The sequence below is a fragment of the Canis lupus genome, chromosome 35 (assembly GCF_011100685.1).
Source record: "Canis lupus familiaris isolate Mischka breed German Shepherd chromosome 35, alternate assembly UU_Cfam_GSD_1.0, whole genome shotgun sequence".
NCBI classification, from domain to species: Eukaryota; Metazoa; Chordata; class Mammalia; order Carnivora; family Canidae; genus Canis; species Canis lupus.
The window spans coordinates 3,042,736-3,057,929 of NC_049256.1; the positions used below are offsets into that span (position 1 = coordinate 3,042,736).

Consider the following 15,194-nt stretch of genomic DNA (forward strand, 5'->3'; position numbering starts at 1 on the left):
CACCTCGGAGCCGCTCGGCCGCGGCGCGCGGGCCTCCCATTGGCGGCGGGCGGCGGGCGGCGGGCGTGGGGCGGGCCGGGCCGACCCAAAACAAACAACCTGCGCGGGGCGGGCGGCCTGGGGCGCGCCCTGCGGGAGCCGCGCCGCCCGGGCCAGCGCCCCCTCCCCCTCCCCGCCCCCCCCCCCGCCGCCCGCGCCCAGGCCCCGCCCCCCCGGCGGCCGCGGGGTTATATTGCGCCGGGGCGAGGTGCGGGCGGGACGCAGAGCGGCGGGCGGGGCGCGGACATGCGGCCTGGCTCGGCCGGGCCGGGAGGGCGGCTGCGGGCGCCGCGGCCTCGCGGACGGGGCTGGGCGGGCGCTCGGCGCTGAGGGCGGCGCGACCCCGGGCGGCCCCCGCGGCCCCGCGTGGATGGCGGACGCTGCCGGCCGCTGCTCGCCGCACCGAGTCCCGGGGCCCGCTCGGCCCCGAGCCCGCGCGCCCCGCCCCGCCCGTCCCGCTCCCCGCCCCTGCTAGCTCGCCAGTCGGCGGCGGCCCCCGAGCCGGCCCGGGCGGAAGCGGCGGCGCGGCGGCGAGCGCGGGGCTCCCGGAGAGGCGCGGCAGCCGGGCGCGGCGCGGGCATGAAGCTGCAGGACGAGGCGGGCGGCGCGCGGGGGGCCGCGGGCGGCGACGACTCCCTGGGCTCGGACGGCGACTGCGCGGCCAACAGCCCGGCGGCGGGCGGCGGGGGGCGCGGCGCGGCGGAGGGCGCGGCGGCGGGGCGCGCGGAGGGCGCGGGGGAGGCGCGGGGGAGGGCGCGGCGGCGGGGCGCGCGGAGGGCGCGGGGGCCGCGGGGGCCGCGGGGGGCGCGGGGGCCGGCGAGGGCGCGCGCCCCAAGCCGTACACGCGGCGGCCCAAGCCGCCCTACTCGTACATCGCGCTCATCGCCATGGCCATCCGCGACTCGGCCGGGGGCCGCCTGACGCTGGCCGAGATCAACGAGTACCTCATGGGCAAGTTCCCCTTCTTCCGCGGCAGCTACACGGGCTGGCGCAACTCGGTGCGCCACAACCTGTCGCTCAACGACTGCTTCGTCAAGGTGCTGCGCGACCCCTCGCGGCCCTGGGGCAAGGACAACTACTGGATGCTCAACCCCAACAGCGAGTACACCTTCGCCGACGGGGTCTTCCGCCGCCGCCGCAAGCGCCTGGGCCACCGCGCGGGGGGCCCCGCGGCCGGACCGCGGCCCGACGACGCGGCGGCCCAGCCCCCCGCGGCCCAGCCGCCCGCGGCCCAGCCCGCGCCCGCCTCGCCCGGCCGCCGGGAGGGGCGCGCCAGCCCCGCGGGCAGGTTCTCCAGCTCGTTCGCCATCGACAGCATCCTCAGCAAGCCGTTCCGCAGCCGCCGCGCCGCGGACGCGGGCCCCGGGGCGCACCTGCCGTGGGCCGCCTCGCCCTGCGCGCCGCTGCCCGCCTGCCCCGCGCTGCTCCCGGCGCCTCGGGCGCGGCCCTGCTGCCGCTGTGCGCCTACGGGGCCGCCGAGCGCGCGCTGCTGGGCCCCGACGCGCCGCCCCCGCTGCTCGCGCCCTCGCCAAGGGGCCGCGCGGCCCCGCGCACCTGTACTGCCCCCTGCGGCCGCCCGCGGCCCCGCCCCGCGGCCCGGGGCCGCACCTGCACCTGCCCTTCCCCGCGGAGACGCTCCTGGCCTGAGCCCGCGCGGCCGCCCCGGCGAACCCGGCCGGCACACGAGACTCTCCATCAGACGTGCCTTAAAGCTAATGCACCTGCGACGCAGACGCGCCAACTCCGGTCCGAACGCCTTGCTCCTCCTCTGGCGACCCGACGGAGGCCACACCACTTCTCCGCGGCTGCTGCGGGCTCCTGGCCCGGCCCGGCCCCTCCCTCGCTTCACAAAGACTTTTCCTACCTTCTCACCGCCCGGACTCCCCCCTTTATTCTTATTCTTATTATTATTATTATTTTTTTTTGTCGCACCTTGCATTGATTTGTCCCCTTAAAAACAAGCATCAGGGAACCATTCTATATGATAAATGATATGACTACTGTTTGGGGCCGAGTGCCCCCCCCCCACGCACCCCGCTCCTTGTAAGTATGTGGCATTTACAGGCATGACTGAGTGTCAGACAAGCGTCGGAGAATCTCCAGTCCTCTTTTTCTGCTATAGACCAATGCTTCACTGTGCCAAAAGACAAAAAAAGAAAAAAAAAGAAAGAAAGAAAGTTGGGTTTTGTAATTAAATTATTTATATATTTTTGAGACCTGAATCGAAAAAATGTTGCAGGCAACGGGCTACAGCTTTATTAGTGGTTGGGTGATCTCAAACTGGTCTCCTCGGGCCAAGCGATGTCTTTTAAAGGGAAAGTTAACATTATGTATGTGGGGTGCCAGGACCACTGCCACGGAAAAGCGAGTGTGATTTTTATTTTTAATATTATTTTATTTGTGTCTGTACATATTCATGTATAAATTTTATGAAACCCAGGCATAGTGCTTATTTTTTAATAAAACTCACAAGTGACTTTAGCACTTCGTGGTGGTGGGCTGGAGATGGAAGAGTTGTTGTTTTTTTGTTTTTGTTTTTGTTTTTTTTTATATATTCCCTTCACCCTGCCCCTGCTAAGGAAATGGGTTCAGGTTTTACTTTCAAAAAACTTCCGGGGGTGGGGGTGTCAAATAATTTATTGAATAATTTAAGAAAGGGTAAAGGTAGAGGCAGAATGTGGGCTTCCTTACTAACCAATTGCCCTACAGATCTCCAGGATGGGGCTTCCGTCAACATGATTTCTTAGACTTCAATAACTTCCATGAGAGCTCACTTAAGAGCTACTGAACTAGTGATAAGGTGTGTGCCCCTCGCCTACAAGAATCCTTCAACCGACAAATTGAGCTACTGACAAGCTCACAGTCAGGCAGACATTTTTAAGTAAATTGGTTCTGACTTGGAGCTCAGAGAGCTGGAAACAATCTTGGCATAACACTATCTCAATACACCAAAGATTTCTTCAGGGCAGGTTTTAAGAGCATTTTGAAAGTCACTGTTTTTTGTCAAAATGAAACATCTACCTTTTTAAAAGTGCAAAAGTTGAAAAAAAAAAGTGCAAAAGTTGTTTATGAACCAAACAGTATTTGGTTTTTTTTTTTCAGTTTTTTTTTTTTTTTTTTTTTTGGTTTTTTGGGTTTTTTTCATTCTCTCCTTTCATATGAGGGCAGCGTCTGTAGAGGTGAGACTGCCGGGCCCATTTCAGTTGTGATCTGAAGAGAAAAGTCCCACCTCGGATAAGGCAAAGACCATTTCTCATACTAAAAAAAAAAAAAAAAGAGGGTTTTGATCAAAGGAAGTGCCAGAAAACACTGTGAACACCTGTTTCTCAGTGAGTTCAAAGGCAGTGGGGCCCTAACAGTTTATGGATTGTGCTATTCTAAAGACTAACCGTAAAGAACAAGAAATTCCGAACCTGGATATTGAGGCCTCGTTGTTATTCCTGCAGTTCTTTGGTAGATCTCATCTCATTAAAGACGGGAGGATGATTTAGGATTTATGTATTGTGAGGTGGGGAAAAGAAACTGGAATTTATTTCAGGATGCTGTCTTTTGGCAGAGATGGGAGGAGCCCATCTAGGAGTCTAGTAACATGTAACAAGTCTTGACAGATTTGGGTAAATCTACTTAGTAGTCACGGAGAGTGATAATAATAGGGTTGAATTATGACAAAAGGTAGACATTGAGGTGGAGATCTGCACCCACAAGGCCAATAATTAGACCCAAAAATAAAACTGAAATGGACTAGAGGCAAAGGGTGGGGATCACAGATTCATGGATTGCAAAGAGCTGGACTCACATGCTCAACCCTTTGCTTTTCTCTTCAAAACACACTGAGATTAAGGGCAAGCAAGGAGCCCGACCCTGCAGGTGCTTCTGAACTCCCGCAGACCGCCCTCGCCCCTCGAGGCAAGGTGCTGCCCACTTGTGAAGCAGCCTTGTGAAGCCACAACGGTCACGTCTGCGTTGATACGTGAAGTCAGTTCTGGAAAGGGAGATTTTTAACTCGTGCTTATTTATTTATGTTACAGAAAACAGGCAGCAATGGAACAGAGGCAAAGGGAAAGGTGGTTTTAAAAAATAAAAAATAAAAATAAATAAAAATAAATAAAAATAAATAAATCACAGCTATTCTCTCTTGGAAAAAAAAAAAAAAGCCTCCCTTCCCGGTGGGTGGACTCCCCGGGTCTGCACCGCGACGGCTGCACGCTGCTGCCCCTGGACTCCGGGCCCAGGATGCCCGGGTCCATCCAGGTGGCAGCGCGGATGCTCCGGCCGTGCACTGCGCACTGCGGGTGTGTGTGGGGGGGGACCCTGCTCGGTCGTGGACCCGCCCCCCAGCCCCCCTCCCCATCAGTCCCTCCAGCCTCCTCCCAGCCCCCCTTCCCCTCTGCCCCGGGCTAGGCCCACCTGTGCAAACACCGGGCCGCCGGCCTCCCTGCGCCCAGCCCCCGCGGTGGCACCTGTGTCGTCCGGGAGGCGCCGGTTGCTACCTGTACGAGCGAAGGGCGGCTCTCCAGCGTCCCCCCCTTAGGCCGGCTTGGCCCTTCGCGGGGCCTCTGCCCCTCACCCCTTCGCGCTCCAAGCAGCCCCAGGCCCCGGGGGACGGAGGCTGGGAGCTGAGTGCACGACCCCGAGCCCCGTCCGCCGGCCTCCTGGCGCAGTGCAGAACCCGCTCCCCGCTCCCCGCTCCCCGCTCCCCGCTCCCCGCTCCCCGCCCCGCGCCTGGCTCAACGCCGCTCTGCGGAGCTGAAAGGGTCCCCCACAGCATCCTGATACATCTAAGCTGCGCGGCCTCCCGCAGAGGAGGATGCTCCTGAATGCGGGGAGCGTGGGGCTGCGTGGGGCCTGAGCCGGGGTCCTGCGCCCAGGGGCCCACATTCCAGCACCTGGGCCTGTGTGCAAGCCTGGCACCGAGGCGCGTCGGCCAGCGCCCGCTGCCTTACTCCAAGTCCCCCACCTACGGGGAGCGGCCTGCTGGAGCTTCTTTACAACTGGGTCAGTTTGGTGATCCCATAGGAATGGAGGAGGAGGAGGAGGAGGAGGAGGAGGAGGAGAGGGAAGGCGTAAGAGGAAGATCAATAAGACGACAGAAAATACTACTAGCCGCATCCTCTCTCCTCCTCCCCTCTTGCTCCTTCTTCACGTCTTCTCTCCCTCCCCTCCTCCTCCTCCTCATCCTCCTCCTCCCTCCTCTCCTCCCTCCTCCTCCCTCCTCCTTCCTCCTCCTCCTCCTCCTCCCTCTCCTCTCTTCCTCCTCCTCCTTCTCCTCCTCCCTCCTCCTCCCTCTTCTTCTCTTCCTCCTCCTCCTCCTCCTCTCCTTCTCCTCCTCTTCCTCCTCCTCTTCTTCCTCTTCTTCTCCCTCCTCTTCCTCTCCTCCCCTCTTTCTCCTCCTCCTTCTTCTTCTTCTCTTCCTCCTCTTCCTCCTCCCTCCCGCCTCCTCCTCCTCCTCCTCCTCCGTCCTCCTCCTCCTCCCCCCTTCTTCCTCTCTTCTCCCCTTCCTCTTCTTCTCCCTCCTCTTCCTCCTCCTTCTTCTTCTCCTCTTCTCCTCCTCTTCTTCCACCTCTCTTCCTCTTCCTTCTCTTCCTCTCCTCCTCCGCCGACTAACGATTAGCTCCCTCTGAGATGGGAAAAGAAAAAAGAAAAGACAGGAAAAACCAGAGAAAGCCTCAGCCCAGCTAATGGCCGGGGGCTCCTCTGGGAGGGCCCAGGCTGGACTTTGCTGGGCTGGGAGATCCTTAAGGAGCGTTACCTGCGGCCTCTCGGTGCCTTGGTGGCACAATTTCACAAACCTGGTATTTATGCGCCTCCGGAAATGCGTGCTCGCACACAAAATACTAAGTTAATTCATTGGCCCCGTTAGGCAGAGCCCCGACGTCATAGGTGAGGAAGCAGGCTCACAGAGTAGTGACGCACCCCTGCGGGCAGGCCCCGGTGGAAACCGAGACCCCATCCCAGGTCAGGTTCCTTCCACCGTAACTCAGTTATCCTGGTTCAGACCAAAACCGACGTGGGGCTGAACCGAGTGGAACTACTCAGGTAACTGTCTCAAGCCGCGTCTGTGACCCCGGGAGGCAGTTTTCTTAACAGGCAGATGGTTCCTTTCATTACCGAGAACGTGGCCCCTCCCCAACACACACACCACCGTGAAGGGCCTTTTCTGGAAGGAGGCCTGTCCGCTCCTGCCCTGGGAGAGCCGGATGTGAAGCATCGAGGCCCTTTAGGTGGGTCAGACACATGGCAACCCGGCGGAGTTTGGCAGCTGCTTTCCCCCCCGTCGGCAGAGGGCCCAGTGTGTGCCCGGACTGAAGGCAGCAGGCACAACTCTAGCTGAGAAAGAAGGACCTCTAGGGGACCCGCCATGCTCCCCGGGGACAAGCATCAACAGAGGGGCACTCCCTGATTGAGGCACACCTCTCCTGCTTTTCATACCAGGCCCAGATGAGCAAAACTGGCCTCTTTCCCACAGAAGACAGAGAAGCTAGAAACTTCTTATAATCACGTGCCTTCCATTTTTAGTTTTAAAAAATGCCAACTGAATCCAGTACGTGACTGACAACTTTCTTGAGTATCAAGGCGCTTTGCTGGCACCAAACATGCGAGGATATTGCTCCTCTTTTACTATTTTGTTTTTTAATTCTTTAGATCAGGATAAGCTGAGCTTTGCCTTGGTTCCAGAATTGGAAGAGTCCTTCAGTAAATATTTCCTGCTTTCAAACACCACAATATTTCTCTCTTAAGTAACAGACTTTATAGTTCTCTAATGAAACCATTAAACTTTTGTTATGCTTTAACAACATAATTTGTTAATTCTTAATGTTGTCAACAAATGGCCCTAATAAGTATCTTCTAAGAAGACCATGATCAAAAACATAAAAATGTAACTCTTCCCAGATTCGAGGTCCTCTTTCAAATTGGCAAAGACTCCGATGTCATGAAATGCTGGTTGTTGTGCAATAGTTTCTGCGCCGTATCTGTTCGGCATTATTAAGATGGATGGGTGATTAGAAGCAAATGTTGTTCCTGTCATTTGCCAACTTGCACACAGACTGGAAGGGAGAACCGTATTGACCTTCATTTTTGGTGAACTACAGCCAAACATAAACATTCACATAATACCACATTTCCCTTACCACTCCTGGACCCTCTCTGCGCTCTTTTCAGGAAAAGTTTAACTTAGAAGACTTGCCATAACTGAGCCTTTTTATCACATCTGTTTGCGGCCCAGAATAATACACACACTCAACATCCTTGACATGTATTTGTTGTTTCTGACCACCAATTTCTATCCATTAAGGAAAAAGGTAGAAACGTTTCCCAACCTTTGGCTGGCTGTGCTCGCTGCAGTCAAGTGTCTGGTAATGCTCAAAATCACAAAAGTGGTCCATTCAAGAAAGAACTCAGAAGGCAAACTCAGAGAAGACCAAGTCTAAACCCTGGCTCTGTCTCTCACAGCTGTGTGACCTTGGGAAAGCGGGTCAGCCCTCTAAGCCCCAGTAGGACAAGGAGAGTGAGCTAGAACATACCACAGCTCCCAGCCGTGAAAACTTGCATAGCAGGTCAGAGAGGTCAGTGCAGATGGATGATTTTTCTTTCCCCTAAACTCAATCAACTTGGGATCAAATAGGTATTTCGGAGACAAGCTTCATGTTAACATTATTCGACATAATTAAAACACTCATAGACGTAGCGAAGCATATTGGAGACCACGTATACAAGGGCACACACAGGACGTGTCACTCTAGCGGATCATAACATGTATTTCCAATAACATTCCCCCCACCCCGCCCCGTGCATTCTCGACAACGTGAATTTTGCACAAAATCCTAGATTTCAGAATTAGGTATAAAGCACTAGCATGCTAATTTTGCAGTCTGGAAAGCAAGGCTGCGAGAGGTTGGGCTATTTTCAAGAGGTTTCATTAACAAGCAAGACATCCGGGGCTGCTTTCCTGGCTCTGAAGGCCCCCAGGTCAGGGCTCAAACCCTGGGATGAGAGGATCATATCAGCCCTTCATTTGTTTATTTAAAAGCAAAGTCCAGGGCAGCCCCGGTGGCGCAGCAGTTTAGCGCCGCCTGCAGCCCAGGGCATGATCTTGGAGACCCTGGATCGAGTCCCACGTCAGGCTCCCTGCCTGGAGCCTGCTTCTCCCTCTGCCTGTGTCTCTGCCTCTCTCTCTCTCTCTCTGTCTCTATGAATAACTAAATAAAAGATTAAAAAAATAAATTCAAAAAAATAAAAGCAAAGTCTAAATTCTCAGGATAGCAGAGTCAATACAACCTAAAAACGCAAGTAGCACGGAAAGGAACGTGTGAGCTATAGTTCGTGAACATGTCAGTTATATTTCACAAATATAATGTGAAAATACTAACATAAAATAAACGCGAGGTCACCAAAGGAAGGCAAATGTGGAAACTAGAGAAAAGTTCTAAAAATTATGAAACTAAATAGTAATGAATATTACTACTTAAGAAAGCACATTCTAGGTACATTCTCAGGCTCCGGGGAAGCATGAATGACAAGAGTCACACGATTCTCACAGAGAGACCCACACTCCCCTGGGGGAGCCGCTATTTTTCGGGGGGTATCGCCCATCCCAGGGTCAACAGCCCCGCTCCTGGTCCCAACACCCTGGTTTCTGAGGTCGAGCCACTTCTGCCTGCAGCGCACCATTGTGTGTGTCGTGCTCTGCGGCCCACGGCAGGCCAGGAAGGCCTTCTCTTCCCCAGGACGCTGTCCCTGGAGCAACGCGACTCAAGGGCCAACCATGAGCTGAGTCCCCGCTGCCCCAGTGAAATGGTCCATCCTCTCCCGCTAAGGAACCCCTGGAGGTGCCATCGCTCTTCTCCTTTCCAGGAAAATCCTTCCAATCGAGTCCCACTTTGCCCACACTAGCCAAGCATCTGTCACCGGTAGTCTTGTCACAGTTCTGTGCCGTCAAGCCAGGCCGAGTTCAAGGCAGCCAAGATGGCCTCTGTGCTCTTGGCCGTTTCCTTCGGGAACTCTTCTCCTCTTCCTGGCATGCCTTGGACACGCAATGCTCCAGCAGGAAGATGTGGGTGACGCAGAAACCGGGGAGGAAATGTCACATGGGTGGTCAGGCAGCCAGTGCACGCCTCTCCTCTCTGGGGAACCTCACCCTGTGGGTGGCTGCTCAAGAAGACAAAGGCCTGAGACTAAGTCCTGCCATGAAGGGACCCTCTACACGTCGGGCTGTGTGGAGGGAGCCAGTCCCAAAGGTCTACATCCACACCATTCCATTTACATGTATGACAGTCCGAAGAAGGGACAGAAATCTGATCAGTGGTCACCAGGGGCCGGGATAGGGGAACTCGAAGAAGCACGTGGGAATGTTGGTTGATGGAAATGATCTACATCGTCAACCTGGTTTCATGATTGCAGATGTTGGTTAAAACTCAGTGCTGTATACCTTAAAAAAAAAAAATCTGTGTTGCTCCATGTAGACTCTACTTCGATCACCTTGACTTAACAAATAAACTCAGAGAATAAATGCTAAGACTTACTGTATGGCCCAAACCAGTGGCATTTCCCAGTAACAGCTGACGTTAAAAGAAATAGAGCCTTATCTATACATTTCAGCTAACTAGAAGTAATTAGGGGAATATTTTCTGAACTTTCCAGGGCCTCTTAAATCCTACATGGCATTCAGCTGTGCCCTTCTCACTGAGGGCAGGATGGCCTACGGCGTGGGTGCCTGGTCCGCCTCAACATGGGAACCATCTCAAGGGCCACCGTTGAAAAAGGACATCATGCCGGGTCCTATCCTCTGTGTGCTCTTCCCGCATTCAGACAAATTGTCTTCTTCACCTGGCCAGTTAGCCAAGAAAGGTCAAGGGGCTGTGAGCCATCAGCCCAAGTGGAAGAGAAAGTCCCACCTGCTCCCTGAAGCCCAGGTTAATTCACAAAGCAACTCCTGGCGGGGCAGGGGGGGGGGGGGGGCGCTGCTGCTATATCTAAGATCTGGATCAATGCCTAACACCCCTGTAAGGAAATGTCATCAAAAGAGGGACCCCAGAGGGAACTACAGGGCCATGTGACACCGCCCAAACCATCCATCAAGTACACCTACCAATGCTAAATGAAAACGATCACACCAGCGTGCTTGATTCCCCTTGCCCTCCGACCCCTCCCTCCACCCCAATTCTGTAATCACAAGGGTCAGAATGCTGAGGAAATGTTGAGCAAACTGGACACGTTTGACCCCTGACGGCAGTTACACAAGTCAGCAAATCTGAAACAAGATAATTATTAGTTCTCCTCTTTATTAGCTGAACCCTTTTGAGTAATAGCCTCTGGGAACGTTTATATATGCAATAAAAGACTTCATGGTTGTTAAGTGCAAAACGATGCGGCTCCTTTGGGGTCTGTGCTGCAGCAAAACCTTTGGCCGATGCAACGCCGTTCCCTAATTCAAGAAAGGTAAGAGCTGCGACTTGACCGTTCCCCACTCCTGTGTACAACTCCCGCGTCTGCCTTGTAAGTGCTTGTGGAACGGAGGGGTTTGAAGTCAGTAACATACGCGGGCCAATTTGAGTCCAGTAAAGATAAACCTGAGCCCATATTTTCCAATATGTCACCCCACAATGACTTGTGACTGAAGAGAGCTGTCTGGTGGCCCAAGTCACCTCTTCCAGCCGTGCTCACGGGCAGAGTCAAAATGCGTGAGCTCACAGGTTTGGCCTTGGAAGCAAAGTTTGCCCAACAGAGCTTTCTTAATGAGTCACAGGAAATTAAAACTAGTGCATCTTTTACTCACAGTTGATTCAACTGCATCAAGGCCTACTCCACATCTGGGGCCAACGGCTGGTGGCTCAACAGTGCGATTCATGGAAGGTGCCAGATAAGAGCTCCCTCCTCACACTTTGCTCACCAGCCCAGTACCATTCCCCCAGCTTAGTCTGTTGTCTGAAATATTGCTGTTTAAGTCGGTTGGGTTATATAATAAAGACGGGAAAAAAAAAAAAAAAAAGACGGGGCATGAGCACCACTACAAGAAAAAGAGATGGGAAAAGGGCCAGGGGAGACGGACGCGATCGTTGCTCCATCACAGACACCACTTGCCCTTTCTCACACCTCTGCTAATTGCAGGGCCCCAGCAGCTTGCTGGCCTCGGAGCGCCCAGAGTCCAAACATAAAACACATCTGTCCGTAGACAAACACAAGTGACAGTCTTCAGGAAAATTCCCGGTGCCAACTTTAACTTTTATCTTATTTTTTTAAGGCTTTATTTATTTATTTGAGACAGAGGGAGAGAGAGAGAGAGAAAGCACAAGCGGCGAGGGAGGAGGCTCAGAGGGAGAGGGAAAAGCAGACCCCCCGCTGGGCAGGGAGCCCAAGGGGAGGCCCGATCCCATGACCTGGGCCCACCGCAGACACTTGACTGACCGAGCCCCGCCAGGCACCCCCAACCCTTATGTCCTATACCTCACCGGGAGCCGTACCCCATGTCAATGGGACGCTCCTGCTAGGCAGCAGTGGGCTCAGTTCATACGGTGAATTGAAGTCCAGTTCTGCGGCCCACTGGCCACCATCGGCCTCCCCTCTTGCGGCCACTCTTCCTTTGTCCCAGGCCGTGGTAACACCACATTGTGTACTTGAATCCATTTGCTTTTAAATTCCTTTGACAGATCATTTTTCTCCCGCTTACATCTTTTTACTGAAGTTAGAAAGCAAACTGAAGAGCTTAACAAAATACACAATCTATATTTAGAACCCAGGCTTCAGGGCGCCGGGAGTGACGCCGGCCGGGACGAGCACCGTGACTTGGGAGGAAGCCTGCCATGCTCGCCCCTGCAGCCTGGCCCTGGGGTCAGCCGCGGCCCTGAGGTTCCTGTTCCTCAACCCCCTCCAGCTTCCCCTTCGCCCTTGTGGAGGATGAAGATGTGTTGTTGGTGCTGAGCAGCTCCAGCTCCAAGGTGCCAGCGGTCTGCGGATAAGCGGATCACTGTGAGCAGACCTGTGGGCTCAGAATCTGTCCCCTGCCACACGCGGGGAACCGAGCAGTTCAAACCCTCTGCTTCCCTGAAACCTTCCCACGGGGAGTCTGCTGCCGCCACACCTGCAGCCAGGGGGTGACTCCCCGCAGCCGGTCCACGTTGCCCGCCTGGAGAGAGGGAGCCCCGCGGGATGAGCTCCAGGCTTGGCGGGGACACCTCTCCACTAGTGTCAGCCGCACAGTGACAGCGTCATGTTGCTCTTTCCTTCCCTGCACGCCTTCCCGGCCGCCAGGTACGCCAGGTACGGGGCTGTGCGCCCGGCCCGTTAGTTGAGCGGCCAGAGAAGACCTGGGGCACACGTCGCTGGGTGTTACACCGTATGTCGGCAAACTGGATTTGAATTTAAAAATATATTTTGGGGATCCCTGGGTGGTGCAGCGGTTTAGCACCTGCCTTTGGCCCAGGGCGCGATCCTGGAGACCCGGGATCGAATCCCATGTCAGGCTCCCGGTGCATGGAGCCTGCTTCTCCCTCTGCCTGGGTCTCTGTGTCTCTCTCTCTCTCTCTCTCTCTCTCTCTCTCTGTGACTATCATAAATAAATAAAAATTAAAAAAAAATAAAAAATATATTTTGAAAAAAAGAAAAGAAGAAAGAACTGGAGCACACGCTCGTTTAGTAAGTGCGAGAAGTATCCGCAGGGGCTCGGGGCCGGAGCCGGGACTGAAGGTAAGTCAGCAGCCGGCCTCGGCCAGAGCCTGAGGCTGCGAGGAAACCCCGGGAGCTGAGGGAGCTGCGTAAGGGCCAGGCTCACACAGGTCCCGCGGGTGACCAGAGGGACAGGGGAGCCGCTGGTGAGGAGGCTCTGGGGTTGGTTGGGGCAGGGGAACGCTGGCTCCCGCACTCCCGGGCTGCCATGCCTGCGGCTGACAGGCTTTCCCTGCCTCCAAAGGCCCCTTCCGCAGATTCCAGCAACTGAAAACATCTCATCCAGCCCAGCCAGGCCCCGGGGAAGGACAAACAGCAACAACAGCCACAGCAAACAAGCAAACCAACCAAGCCTCCATCCTGCGGTCCCACGTCAGTCAAGAGCAGGATGCTCCAGAGGGCTTCTGTTTGGGGCTGTGCTCCCTGATTTGCAGGGTCTGCCAATTTCCGTGGTGTAAACGCTCCCACCGTGGCCGATTCCAAGCCCTCCACCGTCGAGCACTGGATGCAGCATTCCTGAGTAGTTAGCCCACAATTCCTGTTGGGCCCCAAGTGGCAGAGGGCTGCCCCAGCACACCACTGAGACCGGGATGGGGAGCTCTAAGCCTTGAGACTCGGGTGGTGAGCACTGGCCTTACCCTCCTCATTTGCTCTCTCCTGGGCACTGGGTCTCTTGTCACATGACCCCTCGAATGCGATCCTCAACCCAGAACTAGCTCTGTGTCTAGGGCTGCCTTTTAAGGTTGGGGAATTCAAAGATACAGATGCAATGAAACACCGGGACACCTGCACCCCGATGTTCACAGCAGCAATGTCCACAATAGCCACACTGTGGAAGGAGCCTCGGTGTCCATCGACAGATGATGGATCAAGAAGCTGTGGTCTATGTATACAATGGAATATTCCTCAGCCAATAATAACGACAAATACCCACCATTTGCTTCAACATGGATGGACCTGGAGGGTATGATGCTGAGTGAAATGAGTCAATCGAGAAGGACAAACATTATATGGTCTCATTCATTTGGGGAATATAAAAAAATAATGACAGGAAATAAAGGGGAAAGGAGAAAAAATGAGTGGGAAATATCAGAAAGGGAGACAGAACACGAAGACTCCTAACTCTGGGAAACGAACTAGAGGTGGTGGAAGGGAGGTGGGCAGGGGGATGGGGTGACTGGGTGACGGGCACTGAGCAGGGCACTTGATGGGATGAGCACTGGGTATTATGCTATATGTTGGCAAATTGAACACCAATAAAAAATAAATTTACAAAAAAAAATTTAAAAAAATACAAAGTTGGGGAGTTGACTTCAGGGTTGAGAAGCAATATAGTAGGGTAATTAAAAGCACAGACTCTAGGGCCAGACTGTCCAGCTCTGCATGTGTTATTGTTGTAACCCTGGGCAAATTACTTAACTTCTCTGTACCTGTTTCCTCACTCATAAAATAGGAATAATAACGATAATAATAGTAATTATCTCACAGGGTCCTTATAAAGGTTAACTGAGTTATTATAGCCACAGTGCTTAGAACAGTGCCTGGCATACAGCAAGCACTACTTAGAGAATGCTGTTATCACTTAGGAATACGAGTGAGCAGTTGATAAACCAGGACCCTAAGAGCATAACATTGTGCTCATGATGTCACATTTCCACCAGCTAGAATTATACCCAGAATTGATCCCCTAGAAGAGAGAGAGAGGGAGAGAGAGATCAGAGAAACTTTTTTAATGCCACAATCCATGAAGCAGACCTTTCAACCCAGGGTCTTGGAAGAGCAGACCTACCTTGGTTGGAGGTTTGCAGAGCCCCAGGCTCAGGTGGAAGCTATTTTTAATAATGGATGCCTTACCTTTCTTTATCTTTCTTTTAAACCTATTGCTTTTTAGTCTGTCATATGCCTTCAATAAAATAAGGAGGTTCCAACTTAATTATTTGAATAGGAATTAAAGGTAAGATAAACTTCTTCCATGGATCTTGTTCAAGTCCACACTTTGTGAGCGGCTTCCTATGTGCCAAGCACCTAACACCTGATGGAGAAAAATGGAAACCAGAAAAGGAGGTAAATATTAGCCACATTGTGATAATATTGTGATCTAAATATTAGATCACAAAGGACTTTGGTCATGATGATGTGAGGATAATGGGGAGAGACTGACTGGATACGGAGGGGACACTGGGCAGGTGTGAGGCCACCCATGCAGCAAGGGCTCACGGAGAAGTTAATCCTGCTCACACGTGGGGGTAGAAGAAGGCCGTGAGCGTGCAATTGTTCGGTACTTAGTGCAAGGCACAAATCAAGGGGGAGCGCCATTCATACTGTCATCACAACAATTTTGTGTATCAATTACAATTTCTACTCAATGGAAATAAAGTGTTTCGAGGAAAGTATGTTTTTGTCATTGAGCTAGCCATGGCCCTGAGTGCAGTTGGGAGCTAGGCTTTGAAGATACCGAGTTTGAGTTGCCCGCAGGACATCTAAGTGAACCAAGC

The 15,194-nt window shown here is 53.8% G+C and overlaps 1 protein-coding gene across 1 annotated transcript; it reads left to right on the forward strand.

The window, feature by feature from the left end:
• The first annotated feature begins 618 nt into the window (after positions 1–618).
• On the forward strand, positions 619–11,993 carry LOC119877886 (forkhead box protein Q1-like). Its single transcript, XM_038584491.1, is given in 6 exon segments — positions 619–781; positions 784–1,482; positions 1,485–1,595; positions 9,679–9,896; positions 11,146–11,219; positions 11,909–11,993. Coding segments are annotated over 6 exon segments (1,350 nt in total).
• The last annotated feature ends 3,201 nt before the right edge of the window (positions 11,994–15,194 follow it).